The following is a 22,435-nucleotide window of genomic DNA, read 5'->3' on the forward strand; positions in this document are numbered from 1 at the left end:
ACTGTGCAAGGTATTCATAGACTATGATCTAAAAGTGTAAAGTTGTTACAGCGTCTGACTCGCACGGAATATGCAATTCGGACCTGGGCTCGGAAGCAAATATCGGAACGCACTTTTCTTGCAGTTTTGCAGTTTCTCCTAGTACGAAATTGTCTCTTGCTGCCACCAGTACTACGGTAGTACTGGTGGTAGGAAGAGACAATTTCGGATCCCTCTAAATGTCCGCACAGTGCTATATCTGATAAGTGCCTCAGATTTTGCCTACCTCATCGAAAATGAAACTCACATCTAACTCGCAGCATATAACCATGCAGGTCTGTTTACTGGCCAAGTTGAGGGCCGTTACTTCATTTCAAGTTGCATAATCAAACCATGATGCATGACTACGGAGTCCTGCCAGGATACTAGCCCAATGTAGATGGTACGTAACCGACACAGTTCCAGGCGACTGCCGTCCTACTTACTAACTGCCACAAGTAATGACGTGGTAAAGTTATTTTCCCTTCAACTTGGTAGTCTCGACATCATCATGATTGAACTTGGAAGACTCTACGCATCTATTGGTACTTGGTTGCCGAGATGGAAACCACTGATTCTTTCATCCTCAGGAATATCATATCGTCCCCTGCTTGCTACAGTCGACTACAGTTCCCAATGCGAAATTTCTGGCAGAATGAGTGATGACAATCCAACGTTTGCTTTGGATTACATCGACAGATCAACTGTGGAGAAGAGGCTTATTCGTAAGTTGGACCTTCGGGTAGCCTTCCTGGTTCTGGTTTACATTATGAACTATGTGAGTTGAGGCAACTAATGTTCCCTTGACTGCCTAAAATCTGTTCACAGATGGACCGCACTAATGCAGCGTACGTGGCCTTCGAAATTACTTGGAGTAGAGTTGCTTAACCGTCTGCTTGCAAGTGCAGCGAAGGCTGCGTGGTTACGAGGAGGACCTTGGCATGACGGGGAACCAATTTAACACACTCATCAGCATTCTTTATGTGGGGTATTTGTTGACACAAGCACCTTCGTATGTACCGACACCTTATCCTTCTGCGGCATATCTGAGAATTCAAAAGTAACATGATCTTACACCACATGAAAAGGCCATCACTATACCTCTCGAGCTGCATGGCAATATGGGGTGTTCTTACCGTGTCGACGGGTACGTACAACGTTCACTTGATCGACATTGGCTAACGAGGGGTCATCAAAGGTGCGGTACAAACGTTGGTATCTACATCTTTTAATGCTGTCCACTGCTAACCCTGCTCTAGATACCATGCCGCCCTTATTTTGCGCTTCTTTATTGGATTTGTGGAGGCGGCATTCTTTCCCGGAGCTGTATTCCTTCTTTCACGATGGTATCATTGCCTAATGACTCCGAACAGCATATACTGAAATTCCTCTAGGTACAAGCGCAATGAACTAGGATTACGCACAGCACTTCTTACTTGTGGCGCCTCGATCAGTAATGCTTTTGGTGCTCTTTTTGCATCAGGGATCTTGGGAAGCCTAGATGGTACACTAGGTTTTACGGCTTGGAGGTCTGAGCCGAAATGCGGGTTAAGAAGTCAAGCTGTTCTGATTTTGCTGCTGCAGGTGGCTCTTTTTTGTGGAGGGCGCTTTGACCATCGTGATCGCAGTGTCTGCAGCCTGGATTTTGCCTGATTTTCCTTCAACGCCGAACCTCTGGCTGTTGCCTGACGAACAGATACTGGCCAAACAACGGATGGATGAGGAAGTCGCGAGCGAAAATGAGCACAAAAGTAAACCCGAAGAATATTATTTTGGTCTCGTCGAGGCTCTTATGGATTGGAGGGTATGGTGGGTTGGTGCTGCCCTTAACTTGATGAGTTCCTCGCAATCATTCGGCCTTTTTTTTCCCGACCCTAGCAGCTACAATGGGTTACAGCGCGACTACGAGCCTCTTGCTCTGCGCACCTCCGTGGATTTTGGGAACTGCAACCTCATTTGTTGTGGCCAGGTCAGTATTTACTTCACAGGTCCGATAAGTGAATTAACGTAACTGAATTAAGGCACTCCGACGTAACTGGTGATCGCTTCTGGCATATTGTTGGTCCTCTACTCGTCGCCGTCGCTGGATTTATACTCGCAATTTCTACCATGAATACGACTATACGATATATATCCCTGTACGAACTCTCCCATCCTCGTTCTGCGATTCCAGAGACTTACGTGTACCGTTGAGATTTTTGATGACTCAGAGCCCAGTTGCCTATGTTGTCTGTTTGACCTGGGTCATGAATACGTTTTCCCAATCACAGTCGAAACGTGCAGCAGCCATCGCACTAGTAAACACCTTGTCAACAGCTAGCCACATGGGTTCATCGTCAGTTCACAGCGACATTGTGCTCCAGCTGCTACTGACGCCATCACAGATACTTTTGGCCATCCAGTTGGGGACCTTCATATGTGAACTCCTATCTCATTTGCATCTTGACAAGCGTCTTGTGCATTGCGATGTTATGGGTATTTAGGACACACCTTTCCCGGTGTAATGAGGCTGCTGAAGCCGAAGAGCAATCTCTAGGTCTGCCCAAGGGTTTGAGATATATCCTCTAGCACTCCGAGTCGCTGCTCAGCTGTCCTCAGCATTCCAGCAGTGTCTGGTAGCGGAAACTGGGAGTGGGTCTGGTTATTAGCATATACTGTGCACGCAGCACCAAAATACATTAATGCACTGTTGGTCGCGCTCTTCTAGATCATCAACTACGTCGGGCGTAGTGGAGAATGTATGCAGTCACTTGTACTGTGCTGTAATAAATGCATGGCATCTACCCTGCCATGACTCCTACAGCGTCCACTATTATACTAGTGGTGGTATTGTATGCGGTAAGAAGACTTCTTTACCCTTATTTTCTTCATACCAAACTATATCATGTGCTACCAGAACCTGCACCCTCGGGATCTCTAACAACGACCTCATTCTGCGAATGTTTTCCTCCGCGACTTCTTTGTACTGGTGGGCACATGTCACCGCGCCCGTTTTCGCATCGACACGGCACGCAATTTGCATGCTCCCAGTGATCAGATCAGGGTGATGAGCTGAATCTGCGCCTAGCAGGATCCAAGCACCGTCTGGAGAAGTGCGTGCAAGAATGTTGATATGCCCGTCGGCGTGCCCTGCAATAACAAGCCTAAGTGACTTTTCCAGTCTTATGCATGCAGTAGAGACGTACCAGATGCATCAACGATATACATGCTGCCATCACCGAAAATGTCCATTGCGCGCGGGTAGGGACCGATTGCCACGTTTAGGTCAGAAGTTGTAACGAAGCGTAATCGGTCTTCTGGTGGACGAATGGATGAAAAGGATATAGGACTGTGGCAGGAACCAGGGTCTAAAAAAGCTTGCTTCGATCCTTCCCCGAGGACAAACTCGGCAGTGGTAAACGGGGAGGGATCTCCGACGCTGAGGGAAGACACGTCAGGTAATTCATACTATCTCGACGCTGAAAGGCTCACTGATCCCAATGGAGGTGACTGAGGACCACCAAGTCAACTGATGAAGGGGGAACTCCACCAGCCTCCAACGACTCTGACGCAGTCTGCTTCACATCAGGCACTACTGGTATTGCAGCAGGTGCAAACTCTTTGATGTTTCTGTGGATTCCTAGGTCGAAAACAACCCGCTTATTGCTTTTCGAATGACGTAGTAAAAATGCGAGTGAGGGAAAAATTATGGGATCGTCCGATTGATCGGCTGCCATTAGACTCAAAGGAACATTGAGGTGTCCAGCTTCAAGGGCAGATACATACATGTATGCCTGCTCATCAGATGGAGGAGGAAGTGACTGCACGTCTGCGGACATTAGTATCAAGTTCAACGATGAATCAAAACCAAGATTCAAACGTGCCTATACATAAGCAAGGAAAGCAAATGGTGGCACCCTGACTCCACAAAGATCAAATCTTGATAACACAGAGTCACGCTAGCCGGGCCCGTTGCACACTGGCAAATCAATGAATCGATGGAGTAGATTACGCCCTTGCTGTGCATGACTGTCCAGAGTGAAGGCGATGTCGGGCCAAAGATAGTTAATTCAATCAGCAGTCAAGTGAGATATCGATGATAGATGATCGATGATAGATGAGGGCAGAAGGACTTTGCTAGTACTGTTGTATGATGCGGTGTTTCGGAACTAGCCACAACACGCCATACACAAATCTATCAGTATCTTATCGTCATCAATGATAAGTTACATATCCCAAAGCGCGCTGCGCTAGTGACATATCCGACGGGTCCGTCCATCTAGAAAGCTCATGTGGAAGAAGGAAGACAGAGTCATTGACTCATTCGTACTACCAGCCAGGTGTTATATGGGGGTAACTTGGGTTTAGAAAAACGGTCAACCACTCGTTTTGCCAAAGAAAGAAGTTGGTTCCTTGTTGAACGTTCGGCTCGGCCGTCCCCCTTGCCATGACCGGCTGGTGCTGATACGACCGAGTATTCGCTTCCCGGGCCATTAATGTCCGCTATCAATGTGGATTATTTTTGGGTGATATGTATATATATTGGGAGTCGCATAGGCTCCGAAGCTATGAATCGGAACCTGAGGGCTCCCCATATAAACCCATATACCGGTATGCTGATAGGCTAGCGGGAATCTGCTGCTCGGTGTCTCTTTCGTCCACACTCCATAGGAATGTCAGATCACCCCTTGCTTGGTGCAGGCAAAAGTTCCCACTATGGTGCCTCCGACAGAAGCAGCGATAGTCCGGTGCTTCATGAATACGATGGACAGAACAGACAGGTGGTGGAGAAGAGGCTTCTCCATAAGTTAGACATTCGAGTTGCCTTCCTAGTTCTGATCTACATTATGAGCTGCGTGAGTCAGTGTATCTAGTATTTCCGCTATTGCATTAATTTCTTGCTTAGATGGACCGCACTAATGCAGCGTACGTAGCCCTTCGAACTCACGATTGGAATGGCTTAATCGCCTCTCGGTTAAAATAGTGCAGCAAGGCTGCGTGGTCTTGAGGAGGACCTTGGTATGACGGGGAATCAGTTTAATACACTCATGAGCATCTTTTACGTGGGGTATTTGTTGACGCAAGCTCCTTCGTATGTTCCAGCACGTTATCCTTATGTGGCCCATCCGAGAATTCAAAAGCAACATGTTCTTAGATCGCATGACGAGGCCATCGCTGTACCTCTCAAGCTGCATGGCAATATGGGGTGCTATCACCGTGATCATGGGTACGTACATCATTCTCATTCACTTAATCGATATTGCCTAACGAGGGTCATGAAAAGGCGTAGCACAAACGTTAGTATGTATTACTTTTGCCGCTCTTGAGTTAACGCTACTTTAATCAGGTATCATGCCATTCTTATCTTGCGCCTCATGCTTGGATTTGTTGAGGCGGCGTTTTTCCCTGGGGCTATTTTCCTTCTTTCACGATGGTATAGTTGCCCAATACCTCCGAACAGCGTATCCTGAAAATTTGCTAGGTACAAGCGCAATGAGCTAGGGTTCCGCACAGCGCTTCTTGCTTGCGGTAGCTCAATCAGTAATGCTTTCAGTGCTCTTATAGCGTCAGGAATTTTGGCAAGCCTAGATGGCACACTAGGTTTTACGGGTTGGAGGTCAGAGGCGAAATAAGCATGCTCTCAAAGTAGAACTGCTCTGACTGCTGCTGCAGGTGGCTCTTCTTTGTAGAGGGGACTTTGACAATTGTGGTTGCAGTGTCTGCAATCTGGATTTTGCCAGACTTTCCATCATCGCCAAGTGTTTGGCTTTTTACCTGATGAACAGACCCTGGCCAAACGACGGATGGAGGAGGAAGTTATGGTCGGAAATGAGCACGAAGGGACGCCCGCGGAGAGTTGGTCTGGTCTTGTTGAGGCACTTACAGATTGGAGGGTATGGTGGCTTGGTGTTGCTCTTATTTTCATGGACGCTTCTTTGTCGTTCCGCATTTTTTTTCCCGACACTATCTGCTACAATGGGTTACAACTCGACCATAACCCTCTTGCTCTGTGCACCTCCGTGGATTTTGGGAACTGCAACATCGTTTCTTGTAGCCAGGTCAGCATCTACTCGACAGTCTCGATTGTTGAATTAACAACAGTCAAGGCACTCTGATGCTACTGGCGATCGCTTCTGGCATACCGCTGGTCCTCTATTTGTCGCCATTGTTGGGTTTATAATTGCATTTTCCACTATGAATACGGCCGTTCGATATTTGTCCCTGTACGAACCTTCTCCTAGTCCTGCAATTCCACAGCCTTAATGTTCTCCGTGAAGATTCTTTATGGCTCAGGCCCCAGTTGCACATATTGTGTCTTTGACCTGGGTCATGAACACATTTTCCCAATCACGATCGAAACGCGCTGCAGCCATCGCATTAATCAATGCCATGTCATCACTTGGCTACATCGGTTCATCGTCAGTTCACAGTGCCTCTTACTCTGGTGCCGCTGACACCTCGCAGGTACTTTTGGCCGTCCCGTTGGGGGCCTTCATACGCAAACTCATATGCCATGTGCATCTTAACAAGCACCATGTCTATTGCGATGTTTTGGGTATTTAGGAGGCACCTCTCACGGTGCAATAAAGCTGCTGAAGCCGAAGAGCAGGCCCTAGGGCTGCTCAAAGGCTTTAGGATATCTCTTATAGCACTCATTGATCAAAGTGGCAATGTTCGGTTAAGATTTTATTGTGTTGAGTGAAGCTGTAGTAGTGGGTTAAATGTATACCATGTTGTACATAGGGGAGAATGTCTGCAGCCACTCGTCCTGTGTTTGAATAAATACATGATGTTTGCATTCATCATTGCACGAGCGCTGGTATTGTGTGCGGTAAGAACACCTCTTTACCCTTGTTTTCTCCATACCAGACCATATCATGTGCAATCAAGACTTGCACCCTCGGGACCTCTAATAACGACCTCATTCGATGGATGTTCTCCTCTGCGACTTCCTTGTAGTCGTGGACACATGTCACTGCGCCATCCACATCGACACGGTATGCAACTTGCATCTTTCCAGTGATCAGATCAGGGTGATGAGCTGAATCTCCGCCTAGTAAGATCCAAGCACCGTCTGTAGATGTACGCGCGAGGATATTGATATGCTCGTCAACGTGCCCTGCAATGAACAAGCCTAAGCATTCCTTCCAATCTCATGCATGAAGCGGAGAAGAACCTGGTGCATCAATGATATACATGCTGCCATCGCCGAAAAAGTCCATTGCACGCGGGTAGGGACCGATTGCCATGTTAAGGTCGGAAGCTGTGATGAAGCGTAGACGGTCTTCTGGTAGACGAATGGATGAAAAGAATGTAGGATTGATGGAGGAACCAGCCTCTAGACCTAAAGCTTTCTTCGATCCTTCCCCGAGGATAAACTCGGCAGTTGTAAATGGGGAGGGATCTCCGACGCTGAGGCAAGACGGGTTAGGTTATTTTGATCACATCAGACGCTGAACGGCTCACTGATCCCAATGGAGGTGACTTAGGACTACCAAGTCAACGGATGAAGGGGCAACACCACCAGACTCCAGAGACTCTGCCACCGTCTGCGTCACGTCAGGCAAGAATTGCTCTGTTGCAGCAGGCGCAAATTCTTTTATGTCTCTGTGAATTCCTAGGTCGAAAACGATTCGCTTATTGCTCTTCGAGTGACGCAACAAGAATGCAAGTGAGGGGCAAACCATCGGTTCGTCCGGTCGATCACCAGCCACAATTAAATCCCAAGGGACACTCAAATGTCCGGCTTCAAGGGCAGATACGTACATGTACGCCTGTTCATTAGACGGAGAGGGGAGTGAAGGCGCCTCTGACATTGTGTAAGAACCTGAGTGGCTCTCGCTGCGAGAGCAAAGGGGCGTGGAGACCGCTAGTACGAGGTAGATACACCGTATAGTTTAGATTAGCGTTCAACGAGAGCTATGCAACACGGATCGAAAGGAATCTGAGATAAATAATCGATAGATATGGCGATGCGTTTTAGAAGACGAGTGCGAGACTGAGACTTGGAGACTGAATATGATTGCCTGTAGTAAGGAGTGTACATGGGCTACTTTTATACTGTGAAACGTTAAGGGTCGGGTGTAGCTATGCCGAATCGATTAGGTGACAACGGACGCTGAAGGGAGTGGCGTCGCACCTGACTCGGACAGGGTAGATTAGACTGAAGGGGGATAGGGTACGAAACGATTGAGTGAATGGCGACATAAAAGGGTATGGTATTTGGGGCCGCGGCGGCCTGACAGATTCGGACACGGCGAACTGAGAATAGGGTGATGGTGACGAAGAATGGGAGTTGAAGGTCGAGAATGACGAGAGTTAAGTGCTGAAAGGAAGTCGAGGTCCGTGCTGACTGGGTTTGGCGCTGAGCTGAGTGGTGGTTGCGGTAAGCCTTTTTCGGGCGTTAACGTTAAACGGTTTGTAACCATTACAATTGGTAATCAAGTTCAAGTTGGAATGAACTGGATGCAAGACTCGAACCTGGTCAGCTGAATGTTCAAACGTTCATGTCTTCAGGAAGTTTCAATTATTGATAATACCATGTCACGCTGGTTGCATGTTTCACACCACACCGAGAAATCCTGATGACAGGTTAAAATTTCTAAATAGTGGAGTTGTGAACAGTTTTAACTTTTCCGAGACTCCACGAGTGATTAAGTGATCAATGATCGCCCCTGGACCAAGGCTGAAGCGCTGAAGGAAGTATCGGATGACAGATAACGGATGGACAAGAACAAAGACCAATATTTTGTGGCAACTTGAAGACTTTGTAAACGAGGTGTTGAACGTTGCACTCCACCGAATTTTAACAAACTTGCAGGAACTCACCCGAAATTTTTACATCATGGTTTGCTGAAGCGTCTGCACTCGGCATTTGCATATTCGTGCCATGAATGCAGCCTGGAAAGCGAAGATGAACAAAGATGAACGAACACGAAGTTCTAAACTGAGAGCTTGGTCAGTGAAGGTTTAATTTACTTCCACGTCCGCAGGACCGGGTAGATTGCGGTCATCGTCATTTCATCGTTCCAGCGGATTGAGACTCTCCGTGCCCGACATCAACTCCTCGAACCACAGCTTTGATGACCCACACACCATCACTCCACCCCCTTTATACAAACGCCTGAAGATCAGAACGGGCAGTACCTTGGCTGTGAGCTATGTTGACACTACGTGAGAACATACCAGGGCATACCTCGTTAAAAGCATAGCTATGTACGTTCTCAACACCAACGCAGCAAAGTCTACACACGAAAGCTCGAGCGCCGGCCAGATACGATTACCTCCGCAAGGAAGCTTTAATCAGGTGTTGATGGAAGACGACATGCGTATAGCAATATGATGATAGTATGCTCTGATATGCTCAGGCAAATCAATGATTTTCAAACACCGACAGTCACGTTGCTTCTTGACACCAATACCAACGGTGATGATGTGGCTCCGCTTATAGATCTCGTTTATGAACCGCTAATGTACGCAGAGAAATCGAACTCGGCTAGAGCCTATTGTGGGACAAGTCGGTATGGCTGTTGGCAGGCTAGGGCGCAGCTGCACTGCTCATGCCAACTCGGCAAGTACTACCTAAACCAGACTGGGTGTGCCACACTTGCCAAGTAGCAGATGGGATTTGTCAACTAACGCTGTGTTTTTAAATTTAGTGTGGTGCAGTACGAGACCGCAAGGGCTTCGGTTTGGCTCTCGGGGATTCCTTCTCTAGAGAGCTATCATTAGCATTGCGCCGAGCCCGGTTTCTACTGGATCTCTGAGTCATGATGGATGTCTTGAAACCACCTGAAGGCGTGAATGAGCTTCCAGTGGAGGCCCAGGTGAAACGTGTCAGTTTGCATGTAAGCGCCGATCAGTGGACTGGCGAGTTTGTGCTTGCAATTATGCTGATCGCGGTGCTTTTACATGGTACATATATTCCATATCAATATCTTCTTCTCACCATTCTCTGATCGGCACCTAATATGCACTATTTTCATCTTACGAGGTGCTGAACAACGCACAGGATCGGTTTGACTGGCCCGGCCCATCAGTGATTTGTTCCTTTCTCGTATCACCTATGCCTATGCAATGTGCCAATAATGCATCGGCATGTCAACGGCATCAATACTTGGTGTCCAAGGGTCATGCTCATAAGGTAGACATGACAGCTTCTCGATGCCCACGATAATGATCATGAGCAACTCTTCTGGTACAACGTTTCAGCTCATTGATGATATGAATGGATTCCAGAGTGCTCATTATCTAGAAATATCATGCTTCACACTTCTGGTTTACGATCTACTGACTACCTTCGGAGAAGAGGTGTGTGGCGGCTCATAGCGTTGTCAAGACTTCCCTCCATGTTTGCGTCTCAGGTTGAATACTTCTGGTCGGGTCCATGGAGCATATCGCGTGTTTTGTTTTTCTTGGTGGGCGCGGCTTTATTTTCTCTCTGAAGTGAGCCCTTATCTGACGAAGCTGCTTTAGAACCGATATCTTCCATTTGTCGTCATGATGTAGGTCCAATCAACTGCCGCTCAGGGGTTGTTCTGACATTTTCCTGGTCCCGGACGTCCAAGACCAACAAATGCTGGTGAGTATCACGATTCTTGGCTTCAATTGTTCAATGAAACGATCAAATACCTTAGCGATGTTTGGGGACGAGATGTCAGCTCAGGTTTGGTAGTTCGTTTTCTACTATTGAATGCGCTCACTAAGTCATATCACAATCAATGATTCTTAGTCGTAAGGCTGAATTTATACTTGTCAATGGTACATATGAACTAATCATTGTTAAAGGTGCACTCATTGGATTCGCACTGCATTTGAGCTTTCTATCATCGTAATCTGCATCAATCAAGGTCTCAGTGATCTCATACGAGCTACCGTAGATTGGCTAAAACATCACAATAACAGGAATTCTCTTCCTCCGCGTGTGGTACATGTACTCTCATAATGCCATTGCACGAGCGGTTGCATGCTTCAGCTACGCAGCATGTGCTCTATCATCCCTCATAATGATGGGCTTGAGTCTCCCTTTCCTGGAGTCAACCACGGAGTCTCTGCAGCTTCAGCGGGAGATATCAGCTATTCCAGGATGTTCTGCACCTTCCCCATCAATGATATGGACAGTTTTCGTTCCCAGTACCATCATCCACATGATTTTGTTTGGATTCACGATCGCACGAGTCGCGAAGGTCTCTCGTGACTTGCAGATGGATCAATTGATGCGACGTCTGGTACGAGAGTGAGTCCCATTCTGTGAGCGGTATCCTCAGCACGCTTACCAATTATTCAGTGGTGGCCTTGTCTTCTTCGTTTCGATGGGTAAATGATGAGCATTTCATGCACCAATCAGCACGCTAATTAGTACACAGCCACGGCTACATTTTCAGCAGTCGGTGCTCGTTTAACCACAGATCCTGTCGTATGTTGACTATCTTTATCTTCGCCTGCGTGGCGCCTAATACTCGGAGCTCATAGATAAACGCGCCAGCAACCTGGTCAAAGTGAATTTTCCACTCGCTTGTTTCACCAATGTTTTCTGAGCAGTGTTTTTATTCAGCTCACAGTTAGCAATCAACGCAGTTGCAGTGTCTCGGCTTATGCTCAGCATACGCTCCCTAGCTGGGAAGTTGAAAATTAATCAAGATTGGTTGTTCAACCCGTCTGAGCTCAGTAGGGTAAGGTGGAGGGCTGCCTCTGGTGATTATGGCCGCATCATCGTAGTCGAGATGGATACACATGAACCAGTAGCACAAAAAGTATGATGTTAGCTGTGACATAATAACTCGAGACTACCCTTGCCAATCCCAACCAAATATCATATCGTGATCGAGTAGGACTGAGTATCACCAGATATCGCAGTGATGTTTAGCACCGATCTCCGACACTCTAGATCTAGGTTGGCACGTAAGCACCTCGGGGATGTAAGTATCTTGTGTTTCTGAGACAACCCTCGCGAGGCGTGAAGGTGAATTCCTTTCCATGGACAGACTATCAAACATATATAAGCACGAGATCCCGCCGGAATGGCGTCCACCACGTCATGCTGTGTTGTTGCGCGTTCATGCACATGCTATGGCGACCTCTGCAGGCTCTGCTTCATTTCACGGCGTTGTTGGACCACAAACTTCAATGACACAATTGATTTCCTCTTCCCACTAATTCTCGAAGACCCTGAAAGCTGTCTTGATCGTGCATTCCTTTCCCCTCTCAACGTCTATGTCGATGGATTTTCAACGACAAAATTCTAGACAAATTGCCGGGTGATTTTTGTAAGTATCACAACTGATATCAATCACACATTTCACTGACGAAACTATGTAGGATCTTATTTTAGTTCAGATAGCCTGAAAGAAGCTGAGTAGACTCAGTTGAGCACACCAAAACACACTCGACTTCCTTGAATGTCAACCGATCCTGGGGTATGTAACCTCTCGGTAGAAATGGAATTGGTGAGAAACGCGCGCGTGCGCGTCGTCGCGCTGCATTGTCGCTTCCTTAAAGTCAATAGATTCGAAAGCCACTGCATCCCCCGCATTCCATTCAAACCGTTCGTTATGGACAGTGCGAAAAGACACTATCTATTTGCAGACGATGCTAATATAGTATTTCCTGAGTGGTTACTGCCAACACTGTATTGTCGTAGAGCCGACCGAATGGGAATCCTTGTCACATATAAAAAGGAGCTTCGGCACAATGGCTGGGCCTCCTAAGTTAAGATGGACCTCCGAGGATCTTTACATCGCAAAAATATTGTCCGCAGGTTTCGAACCAACTCCAAGAGAAACAGATTTTGACTCTGTTGGAGGAACCACTTAGCTAAGACCGGTTAGATGGACCTCCAAGGAAACCATCCATGAGTCAATGTCAAGGGTGTGTTCCGATAGAAAAAACCTTGTCATCAACAGGACTCGGACCTGCACATTCCGCTGTTGTGGTAACCACTTGGCTAAGAAAGCATCCATCATGAAGTGTTAATGTCAAGACGTGTTCCAATAGGAAAAAACTTGTCATCGGCAGGTTTTGAACCTGCGCATTCCAAGAGAAACAGATTTCCATTCTTGTTGTGGTTATCACTTGGCCAAGACCAGTTAAGACGAGTCTCCGTGGAACTGCCCATGAGTGAATCTTCAAGGCGTGTTTCTGATAGAAAAAAAACCGTTATCATCGACAGTTTTCGAACCTGCGTATTCCAAAGAGAAACAGATTTCGATTCTCTTGTGGTTATCGCTGAGCTAAGACCAGTTGAGAATCTGAGATGAGCCTCCGAGGAACTGTCCATGAGTGATTCTTCAAGGCATGTTTCAAATCTGCGCAGTTCAACAGAAACGGATTTTGATTCTGTTATGATAATCACTTGGCTAAGATAAGTTAAGATCTCCGAGGAAACCATCCATGAGTGAATCTTTAGGTGGGTCTTTCCGATAGGAAAAAGCCACGTTATCAGCAGGTTTCGAACCTGCGGAGTCCAAGAGAAACAGATGTCGGCTCTGTTGTGGTGGCCACTTGGCTAAGACCAACCGTGATGGGCCTCCGACGAAACCATCCACGAGTGAATGTCAAGGCGTGTTCCGATAGAAAAAAACTGGACACGACAGACAGGTTTCGAACCGCGCAGTCCAAGAGAAACAGATTTCGATTCTGTTGTGGCAACCACTCGACTTAGACCAGTCAAGATGGACCTCTGAGGAAACGATCTATGAGTGCATTTTCAAGGCGTGTTTCAATAGAAAGAAAAAACCTTGTCGTCAGCACGTTTCAAACCTGCGCAGTCCAAGAGAAACAGATTTTGATTCTGTCTGATAACCACTTTGGCCAGGACGAAGTTGAGAGGAACCTCCAAGGAACTGCCCATGGTTCATAAATCTTCAAAGCGTGCTTCCGACAGAAAAAGGAACCTGCACTATCCAAGAGATACATATTTTGATTCTGTTGACGAGTGAGTGTCAAGGTGTGTTCCGATAGGAAAAAACCCTGTTGTTGGCAGGTTTTGAACCTGCACAGCGCAAGAGAAACAGATTTTGATTCTGTTGTGCTAACCACATTGGCCAGGATGAAGTTGAGATGAACCTCCGAGGAACTGTCCATGACTGAATCTTCAGGACGCGTTTCCAACAAAAAAGCAGACCTATCTTCGGCAGGTTTCGAGCCTGCACAGTCCAAGAGATACAGATTTTGATTTTGTTGCAGTAACCCCTTGGCTAAGACCAGTTAAGGTGGGTCTCCGACGAAACCATTCATAAAAGCAGACCTATCTTCGGCAGGTTTCGAGCCTGCACAGTCCAAGAGATACAGATTTTGATTTTGTTGCAGTAACCCCTTGGCTAAGACCAGTTAAGGTGAGTCTCCGACGAAACCATTCATGAGCGAATCTTCGAGGCGTGTTCTGATAGACAAAAACTATTGTCAGCAGGTTTCAGACTTGCACAGTCCAAGAGATACAGATTTTGACTCTGTTGTGTAACCACTTAGCTAAGACGGGTTTAAAATGAGGCTCCGAATAATCCATCCATGAATGAATGTCAAGGTGTTATACTAAACAAACAACCTTGTCTTCGGCAGGTTTCGAACCTACACAGTCCAAGAGAAACAGATTTCGATTCTGTTGTGGTAACCACTTCGGCCACCCTGATGCTTCCCAAGATGAGATGAACTTCCGAAGAATCGTCCATGAGTGAATGTCATAAAAGGGGAAATGGCTAGGCAGAAATAACGTACAATTCTGGGGCGCAGTTTAGGATATGTGTCAGGCAGTCAAAACGGGAATCAAGATCGTGACTGATGGAATACAAGTATGCATGGTCCCAAATTTATGACTCTCGAAGTCAGTATATCGAAGTTAAACCTGGGTAAACGCGTTATTGCTGATCACGTGACCCAATAATTCGACGCGTTTGCACGAGGTTTTCAAGCTCTAGATTTTGACTGCGGGACAGAAAGAAATCGAGACTGGAGTCGGCTAGAAGAGGAATAAAGGCAACCGAAGCCTCGAGTGTGAGGTATTTGGATAAAGGTTTCAAAAGCACAACAGAACCCATCCCGAGCAAAGCTCACACACACAATCGTGCTCGAAACGGACGACTCCCAAATACGAGCAATTGCGCTGGATTATACAGAGAACGAAAGGAAGTGCAATAATTAACTGTAACGATGTGCGTACGGTGTCCATATACAAGCCCTAACCCTACCCTTTCCGCATACCTCGCTTCCCCAATGAATATTTGCCAACATACCACAACTAGCCCTGCCTATTCTGCTGTCTCTGCTTCACTAGCCCTCTTCCGTCTATCTTGGGTGATGTCGTCCAATATTGCCTTGGCACCGTTTGACTTCAATTTTATCGCAAGGTTTCTACCCAGCTCCTCCGCGCCTTGTATGCTCTCAACTTCCTGCGAAAGGGTATCTTGGACGTGCAAGGATCCATCAAGTGATGTGACGCTACCCGTTATCGTGAGGGTTGCACGCGTCAGTTCCCCAGCGCTTTTATCAATCTGCGATAGCGACGTAGAAACGCCAACAGGAACGCTACATCCACCTTCGAGTTCTCTCAGCAATGCCCTCTCTGCGAGGCACTTCCACTGCGTTTCCTGGTGGGTTAGCATTTTACACAATTCCCGTGCTTCCTGATCGTCTGCGCGGATCTCGACTCCCAAAGCGCCTTGAGAGACAGCGTGGAATAGGATTGGTGCGGTGAGATCGGTCGTGATACGATCCCCCATGCCTAGCCGTACGAGACCGGCTTTGGCCAGTATAAGCGCCGTATAAGGACCATCGGGAGCATCGAGCTTCGCAAGACGGGTGTTTCTGGGGTTGATATTAAGCTTAGCTTGAAAATAAACATATGGCTTTACAAATTCCCTCGCTGCAAACATGTTAGTATGTGCGGTGTGTTTATGGGCTGCGAAAACATACGACGTCGAGAAACACCAGGCCAGGGAAAGACCTCCGCAACTGCGCGACCCTCCGAACGCTACTCGTACCCACGACACTCCCCTCTGGTAAATCTTCCAAAGTCTTGTAAGGCAAGCCCTGCTTCACCACAAGACTATCAACAGGATTCTCTCTCTCTAATATCGCTCCGAGTTCGCAGCCGTGCGGTAGGGTCGTGGGCATATCCTTCAAACAATGCACCAGCATATCAACCACATTCTCTTTCAACGCAACCTCGAGTTCTTTTGTCCATAGCGCCTTCCCTCCGAGTAGATACAGCGCTTGGGATTGGTTCTTGTCGCCCTCGGTCGACATAAATGACGTGCCGAATGAAAGGGCCGGAAATGCAGCCTCGAGGCCATCTCTGACGAAGTTAGTTTGGATCTGTGCGAGTTTGGATGCCCGGGAAGCTAATACGAATGATCTTGAATTTGAGGCCATGGTGCGTATCGCATATGAAATTCTGTGTGGCCGTGGGTGCCGTTGAATGGTTTCGTTATCGGGCAATCAGTGTGATCTTCCGATAGGAGGCACACCAATTTCAGATCTCTGACTTCTGTTTTGTCCCCCACGGACGTCTTTCGTGACTCATGCTAGCTGGGTACTCTGAGCTCTACAACGTGAACATCCAAACCATCTTCATGAAAGACAATATCATTTCTTCTACATAGATCTGACATGATCCTCACATCCTGGTTAAACAAAGCGGAAATGCCAAAAAGTGATTGCCACTTCCTACCCACGTCGACGACCTGCTTACAGGCAGCAACTCACGAATCCACCGTCTCTATGTGATTTGCATTCATTTTATAGCGTAGTCACACCACTTACTTTAAAAGCGCCAGTTGTTGCGCCCGGGCATCTCAGTTCTTCCAAAAGACTGAGATGTGAGTAAAAATTCACTACCTCTACTAGTTACAAAGTCTAACGCGTACTAGTGTAGTTGTCCTTTAGTGTTTAGCGCCTCCCACCTTCGTCTACTCACCAGACCGTGGAGTAATCACGAGAATGTGAACGTACCAGTTCGAACTTCCAATGTATTCCGAATTGACCTAAACCTTGGTGTCAAGGCGTCGAGGCCTGCTACGAAAGATCATCTCGTCGTAAGTGATGATTTTGTTGAATGAAAGCTGAGACAGCACTGCACCCAGTAGCTGATCATGTCTTCACCTTCATCCATCGTAGGGAGGAAAGAGACATAGCATACACTCCGATGCCCACGATACGCCATCCCGACCCCGCCCTCTAATGACACAGTGAGGCATCACAAATTCAAGACAGAATATAAAAAACAAAATTTGAAGTGCCTGTGCAGTAGTGTGGGCAGCGCCACGGGTTGGAACCTGTATGTACACTGACACCTGAGGCCTGAGTTGTTATATACTAGGGGTTCGCCGTGCGAACTGATGACCTTGCTCCGATTGCAATTTCTCAAGGATATTTGTACATGTGTACGCTTATTGTTCCTCGCTCTTTCGCGCTGCTTCAACCAACCCAAAAAGACATACGCAATACATTCAATCGATAAGGCTTTCTTTGAAGCAATTTATTAGGTTGGTCTTCAGCTTGTTCGATGTTGTCTTCAGTTTGGTCGTAACAGCTTTTGATCGTGTTTGACACACTGATTAAAACGCCGTATCAGTACGAATCTTCAACAAAACCAAACACACAAACGTGGTCAAACAGACAAATGTGGCTTTGGAATCGCGGACTACGGTAATACATTCAATACTGCGTCCTCAGTTGTACTCAGTCTTTGGCCAAGCAGAGATGTATTGAACCCTATCGGTGTTGACACCGTGTTGATGGTACATGTTCAGTGGTATTCAGTAGGGCGTAAAGGTGTCTCTGTAATTTTGTACTTGATTGGTATGGCACGCATGATTGGTCAGGAACGCGTGAGGTTGGTGCAAAAACGCGTGATTGCACAGCATGATGTTGATGTCAGGTGACTGACAGATTAGCCCAACAACATCATGACCTTGCTCCGCAAGGTAATGGACCTTATGGTGCACGTCAGGGCTCAGGAGGCCCGTGACTCGTGATGCATGACTCAGCATGAGCTATATTTGTAGAGTCACAGATTGCACCTTTAGACATGCCACCTATCCCAACAACGCTAGATACTGAAGCTCTCTCTCTAATCGAGTCCATTGAACGGCACCATAACGACCTTTCAACTTTTCAGATTCCTCGTCTGAGAGCTTGCACCGGTCCTTTGACCACGCAACAAGCATGGGCTGCGGAGGTAAGGGAAGACATCGAAGGTCTGGCAAGGCAGATCGAGGTTTTGTCAGTTCGCGCATTGAGTTCAACCCATATTCACTATTTATAGGAGCTGGATGTCCTTGTTGATGACCACAGGACTGAACGGGCGAGGAGAGAGCTAAGGAGAAGAGTTGAAGTTTTTCGTGATTCATTAGTCAAGTATGTAGCCGTTTGACTCCAGTATTGTCTCCGGCCTCTGACAGGTCTTTCTCTCTTGATGTCAGTCTACGCAAAGACTCTCGAGCAGCATTACTAGCGTCGAAACATACAATTGACTCCCAAAATCGGTCACAGCGAGAGGAGTTGCTGAGGTCCCCTGCCATTCGGGAGAAAAGTACAAGTTCCTCGGCCGAGAAAGTCACGTTCGTGCGCGGCATGCACTTATACCCTTCGATATGGCTGAACCGTGAACTACAGCGAAGACGCACTCATGAAAGCCAATCATGATGTCACAGGAGCACTGCAACGAACAATTGGACTCATGCAGAAAGAGCTCGAGCGCAGTGTCTTGTCAAGCCAACTACTAGGCAAGTTCTTCACGGTACCTTTTTCTCTAATACCTACCGTCTGTTTCATACAGAATCATCTACTGCAACTCTCCAATCCGCGTCTACGACGCACGACACGCTCGATCTCATCCTCGGCACCTCCAAACAACTTATTACCACACTCGAAAAGACAGACTGGCTAGACCGCATCCTTATTATTTCAGGCCTCGTGTTTTTCGGCCTCGTGGTCCTCTTCATTCTGAAGCAGCGCATCATCGACCGCGGGCTACGCATCGCCTTTTTCTGGACGAGGTTATTGCCAAGTTCCGGTACGAGCACGCGCGCGGTGGTGCAGAAGGCTGGGGAGGTTGTAACGACTGCGTCGGCCGCCACTACTGCTGCATCGGCTGTGCTGGCGTCGTCTATAGGTGGCCAGGATGGCGGGAGCCGGTCAGTTGATACTACCCAGCATGGACATGTTTGAATCCTCTAGTTTCACAATATCGGCTACGGAGCCACGGACTACTGAACAGTATAGTGTCTCAGGAAACGCACATGTTGAATTATGATAATTTTGACGATTCCGTCGATAGACTCACAGGAAGAGCATGGACTTAAGTATTGAAGGACACGGGTGATGATATCGTTGTGTTGGTCCAAGGACGGTACACACATATTCTCCGGGTCAGGCGATAACATTATTCATTGGTGTCTTTTGCTCAGTTCATACATTTCGGCACATGCAAATGCATCCCAACTGATTGAGCAACAGTCCCGACATTGGAGTCTCAGCTTATTTTTTGGGGGGATTTCCAGACGCCTGGTCGAAGTTGCTCCTTGTCGCGAGGAAGATGTGAGTTGTTCGCCAACACTCCTCTTTCATTCCACTGAAACTCAATGCAGAGATACTGTATTGCCATTGAATCTGATGCGGAAGCAGCTACCGCTATGCAGCGAACGAACAGCAAACAGGCCAACAGTTCAACGCAACTAGGTCAACCCACAGCAGGTGCACAAAGGTCTCAGGCACGACCAACAGAAACACAACAGTCAACTGGTGGGACAGGAGAAATTTCCTATGAAGTTAGCTGCCGCGAAATTTTATCTTGTCGTTCCACTTCGCGTTAGTGATAAGATCACCTAGCATTTCCGTTACTCGACTGTGTCTCTTTGCCATGTATCTTACACATAGCTCGTTCCGTCCCATGTGAGTGCGCACGGCGTAATTATATTTGTCTAGATAACGCTATGCTATAATGGAATCAGTAAGGGACCTTAGTAACTACCAGTTGTCCACGAGCGATCACAAAGAGAAGTCAGGGTAACCCTCCTCAAATTACAGTTTTGTGGCTAATTCTTCCATCTACAAAGTAACGTCAACACCGAAACGCATCAAGACGGTGCATCAACTTACATCTTCACAGTCCGATCGCGGCCCCCGCTGACAACTTTATCAGCAACGAAATCCACGCAGTAGACCTCGTCAGTATGACCAGGAAGGTCCGACTTAATTTTGTACGTTTTGAGGTCCCAAATCTGATGCAACAGCACATCCATCAGATGAATATCTCGCTCGCGTGCACGTTAAACTTACTTTGACAGTTGCATCCCTTGCTGGCGCTTACCAGCATTCGTGAATCTGCACTCCACGCAAGTCTGTAAACGGGGCCAACATGCCGCGCAGTGTAGCTACAAACTTGCCCAGCTGCCCAGCACCTGCGAGGTGAGGAAAATTTTGAATCAAGTTGCCAACAGACATGCGGCAGCCGTCTAACGTACCTGAGCAATCCCATAGTCGCACTGCACTATCCCATCCAGCACTAGCTGCCCATCGACCATCGGGGGAGAAAGCGACGTGAGATACTTGCCGTTGGTGACCGGTTAAACGGGTCAAGGGCTTCGTCTTACCCCCTCCCGGTTCTGCGTTCGACGATGCGAACAAAGACCAAAGGAAGAGTGTGTGGTCGTCTGAACCTGAGATCAGTAGTTCTGGCGTTCGTGATACCAGTGTGGTATATCTTTTGAGAGCAAGTGCTTGAGCTGATATTTTGTATTAACTGAGAATCTAACGGAAGATAACTTGCGCAGTTGAGGATTTACCTTCCTCGTCTGACGATGGGCGCTTTCCGGTGTGATCGAATGGTCCAGTACGAAGTACGAAATCCGTATTGAGAGCTAGAGTGGTGACCCAATGTGCATGATCTTTCAAAATATGAAGTTGTTTTCCCTGGAAAAACAGCATTCAATAATTGAGCGGTGATGGAAGGATATGCCTACCCCTCGTGCATCCCATACTCTGACTGTACGGTCACTACTAGCCGTGTAGAGTACTCCATGACCATTCAAACCACCGCCTCCCCATTTGACAACATTTACGCTGGCAGTGTGACCCCCGAGTGCGTATTCTAGTTTTCGTGTAGCCGTCGACCATACTCGCACAGTTCCGTCCTTAGACGAGGATGCCAACCGTGGGGTAGATGGGTTTCTAGTAGGTCAGAAGTAAATAACTTCGAGAAATATAATAGACAATAACGCACAAGTGTAGGGGCTCCCATGCCAAGGACGTCACCCATTTTGAATGGCCCTTCATTGCATCGCCCAGCGGTTTTCCAGTCTTAGGATCCCATAGCCTTACATGGCCGTCGTGTCCACCACTTGCCAATTTGCGTTCTAGTGGATCCCACTCCACGCACAGTACCCACCCAGTGTGGCCGGTCAACGTGTGCGACGGTGTTTCAGTATAAAGATCCCATAGGCGTACATGCGTGTCGCCTGAGCCAGTCGCAAGTAGATTGCCGGTAGGGGAGAATGAAGCACATAATATCGGCGAGGAATGTCCTGATTCCACAATTACATTAACAATTATTGATGGGACCCAATGAGCAATCAACGGACCTGAAAGTGTGGCAGAACACCGAGTAGCCGGGCGAACTTTGAATACAGACTGTGGAGCGCAGCGTATTACCAGAACGTCTTCTTCTGAGAATGCATGAGATGCGTGTGCGAGAACATCCACTTCTATTGATTTTGATATCACGATTCGCGTTGGAGCATTTGGTTTTGTCTCCTCCTCGGGTAGAGCAACGTGAAAAGCAAATGGTACATGCTCATCGTCGTCCTGGAACACCAAAATCATTAGTAGACAGAAGACGGAGGGCAAGTGTCTAACCTTTGTGCGTAACTGATTGACAAGTATTTCAAGGCCTTCGCGTGCAATGTTTGCTGGGAGGTTCACAGCAGGTGCTATCGGTGTGCCATCATGCTCGTTCACAAATTGAACTACGACATTGGGCGATGGTTTCAGAGGCTCGGGCTCGGGCTCTGCGACACCGTGATATAGTTTTGGTCTTTTCGGAGGAGGAAGAAGTGTCGCCATTATTATCACCTTGCTTGCAAGGTCATATGAAATCTGACGGTGACTGATAGAGTAACCAAATATATACAACACGACTTTTTGATTTTATTTCCTAATGTGTTCGGAACATAGCTGTAAATAACAACGATTTCAACTCTAGATCTGAACCGTCACGTTCGACATATATCCATGTTGATGAGTCTATGGAACTTGATGATGCTCTGGTGCACCTTACCATGAATAATATGTCAAGACAGTTTTCATGGAGCCAAAAACATAAACGAAGCGACTTGTTGGATGCTGTCCGCCATTCAGTAGACTTGCATTCAAGGCAGCGACGCGGCTGCACAATAAAAGTCAGTTGATCGCATGGAAACCGTCTCTAAACACTCTTCAGAACTCT

The 22,435-nt window shown here is 47.3% G+C and overlaps 8 protein-coding genes across 8 annotated transcripts; 4 read left to right on the top strand and 4 right to left on the bottom strand.

The window, feature by feature from the left end:
- Nucleotides 1–259: 259 nt before the first annotated feature.
- On the top strand, nt 260–2,586 carry DFJ58DRAFT_747378 (MFS general substrate transporter; the record flags this gene model as incomplete). The annotated part of the gene is made up of 11 exons (XM_041387521.1): nt 260–421; nt 478–796; nt 847–866; nt 932–1,030; nt 1,080–1,165; nt 1,217–1,229; nt 1,278–1,364; nt 1,413–1,547; nt 1,603–1,987; nt 2,229–2,353; nt 2,403–2,586. Exons 2-11 carry the CDS (start codon nt 530–532, stop codon nt 2,584–2,586), a joined length of 1,401 nt encoding a protein of 466 aa, XP_041241169.1. The 5' UTR covers nt 260–421; nt 478–529.
- A 244-nt stretch (nt 2,587–2,830) lies between these two features.
- Nucleotides 2,831–3,836, bottom strand: DFJ58DRAFT_843704 (beta-lactamase-like protein; the record flags this gene model as incomplete). The annotated part of the gene is made up of 3 exons (XM_041393004.1): nt 2,831–3,147; nt 3,204–3,436; nt 3,490–3,836. 3 exons carry the CDS (start codon nt 3,834–3,836, stop codon nt 2,831–2,833), a joined length of 897 nt encoding a protein of 298 aa, XP_041241170.1.
- An 834-nt stretch (nt 3,837–4,670) lies between these two features.
- DFJ58DRAFT_730784 (MFS general substrate transporter) lies at nt 4,671–6,700 on the top strand (the record flags this gene model as incomplete). Its single annotated transcript, XM_041385946.1, has 11 exons — nt 4,671–4,853; nt 4,904–4,923; nt 4,982–5,089; nt 5,153–5,224; nt 5,345–5,431; nt 5,480–5,614; nt 5,671–5,683; nt 5,739–6,056; nt 6,100–6,221; nt 6,276–6,416; nt 6,463–6,700. The coding sequence occupies 11 exons, from the start codon at nt 4,671–4,673 to the stop codon at nt 6,698–6,700; spliced, it is 1,437 nt and encodes a 478-aa protein (XP_041241171.1).
- DFJ58DRAFT_506421 (beta-lactamase-like protein) lies at nt 6,463–7,830 on the bottom strand. Its single transcript, XM_041380734.1, has 3 exons — nt 7,465–7,830; nt 7,175–7,410; nt 6,463–7,117 (listed from the first exon to the last, which is right to left on the bottom strand). The coding sequence occupies exons 1-3, from the start codon at nt 7,812–7,814 to the stop codon at nt 6,801–6,803; spliced, it is 903 nt and encodes a 300-aa protein (XP_041241172.1). The 5' UTR covers nt 7,815–7,830; the 3' UTR covers nt 6,463–6,800.
- Nucleotides 7,831–9,824: 1,994 nt separating this feature from the next.
- On the top strand, nt 9,825–11,820 carry DFJ58DRAFT_800644 (uncharacterized protein). Its single transcript, XM_041390821.1, is given in 12 exon segments — nt 9,825–10,308; nt 10,362–10,415; nt 10,474–10,502; nt 10,566–10,579; nt 10,635–10,663; nt 10,674–10,675; nt 10,786–10,847; nt 10,903–11,233; nt 11,285–11,313; nt 11,364–11,413; nt 11,470–11,495; nt 11,552–11,820. The coding sequence occupies 12 exon segments, from the start codon at nt 10,162–10,164 to the stop codon at nt 11,754–11,756; spliced, it is 978 nt and encodes a 325-aa protein (XP_041241173.1). The 5' UTR covers nt 9,825–10,161; the 3' UTR covers nt 11,757–11,820.
- Nucleotides 11,821–15,080: 3,260 nt separating this feature from the next.
- Nucleotides 15,081–16,447, bottom strand: DFJ58DRAFT_800655 (porphobilinogen deaminase, dipyromethane cofactor binding domain-containing protein). The gene is made up of 3 exons (XM_041390822.1): nt 15,904–16,447; nt 15,843–15,853; nt 15,081–15,795 (listed from the first exon to the last, which is right to left on the bottom strand). The coding sequence occupies exons 1-3, from the start codon at nt 16,360–16,362 to the stop codon at nt 15,240–15,242; spliced, it is 1,026 nt and encodes a 341-aa protein (XP_041241174.1). The 5' UTR covers nt 16,363–16,447; the 3' UTR covers nt 15,081–15,239.
- A 1,549-nt stretch (nt 16,448–17,996) lies between these two features.
- On the top strand, nt 17,997–19,682 carry DFJ58DRAFT_800662 (Sec20-domain-containing protein). Its single transcript, XM_041390823.1, is given in 8 exon segments — nt 17,997–18,208; nt 18,257–18,348; nt 18,414–18,551; nt 18,607–18,716; nt 18,770–19,127; nt 19,147–19,342; nt 19,401–19,530; nt 19,581–19,682. 6 exon segments carry the CDS (start codon nt 18,020–18,022, stop codon nt 19,244–19,246), a joined length of 987 nt encoding a protein of 328 aa, XP_041241175.1. The 5' UTR covers nt 17,997–18,019; the 3' UTR covers nt 19,247–19,342; nt 19,401–19,530; nt 19,581–19,682.
- A 203-nt stretch (nt 19,683–19,885) lies between these two features.
- DFJ58DRAFT_800669 (WD40-repeat-containing domain protein) lies at nt 19,886–22,097 on the bottom strand. Its single transcript, XM_041390824.1, has 9 exons — nt 21,847–22,097; nt 21,573–21,795; nt 21,215–21,515; nt 20,955–21,162; nt 20,778–20,904; nt 20,457–20,717; nt 20,303–20,373; nt 20,092–20,213; nt 19,886–20,040 (listed from the first exon to the last, which is right to left on the bottom strand). Exons 1-9 carry the CDS (start codon nt 22,051–22,053, stop codon nt 20,028–20,030), a joined length of 1,533 nt encoding a protein of 510 aa, XP_041241176.1. The 5' UTR covers nt 22,054–22,097; the 3' UTR covers nt 19,886–20,027.
- Nucleotides 22,098–22,435: the final 338 nt, after the last annotated feature.

The sequence above is a fragment of the Suillus subalutaceus genome, assembly GCF_016647625.1.
Source record: "Suillus subalutaceus strain FC151 chromosome Unknown DFJ58scaffold_94, whole genome shotgun sequence".
Classification (NCBI taxonomy): Eukaryota; Fungi; Basidiomycota; class Agaricomycetes; order Boletales; family Suillaceae; genus Suillus; species Suillus subalutaceus.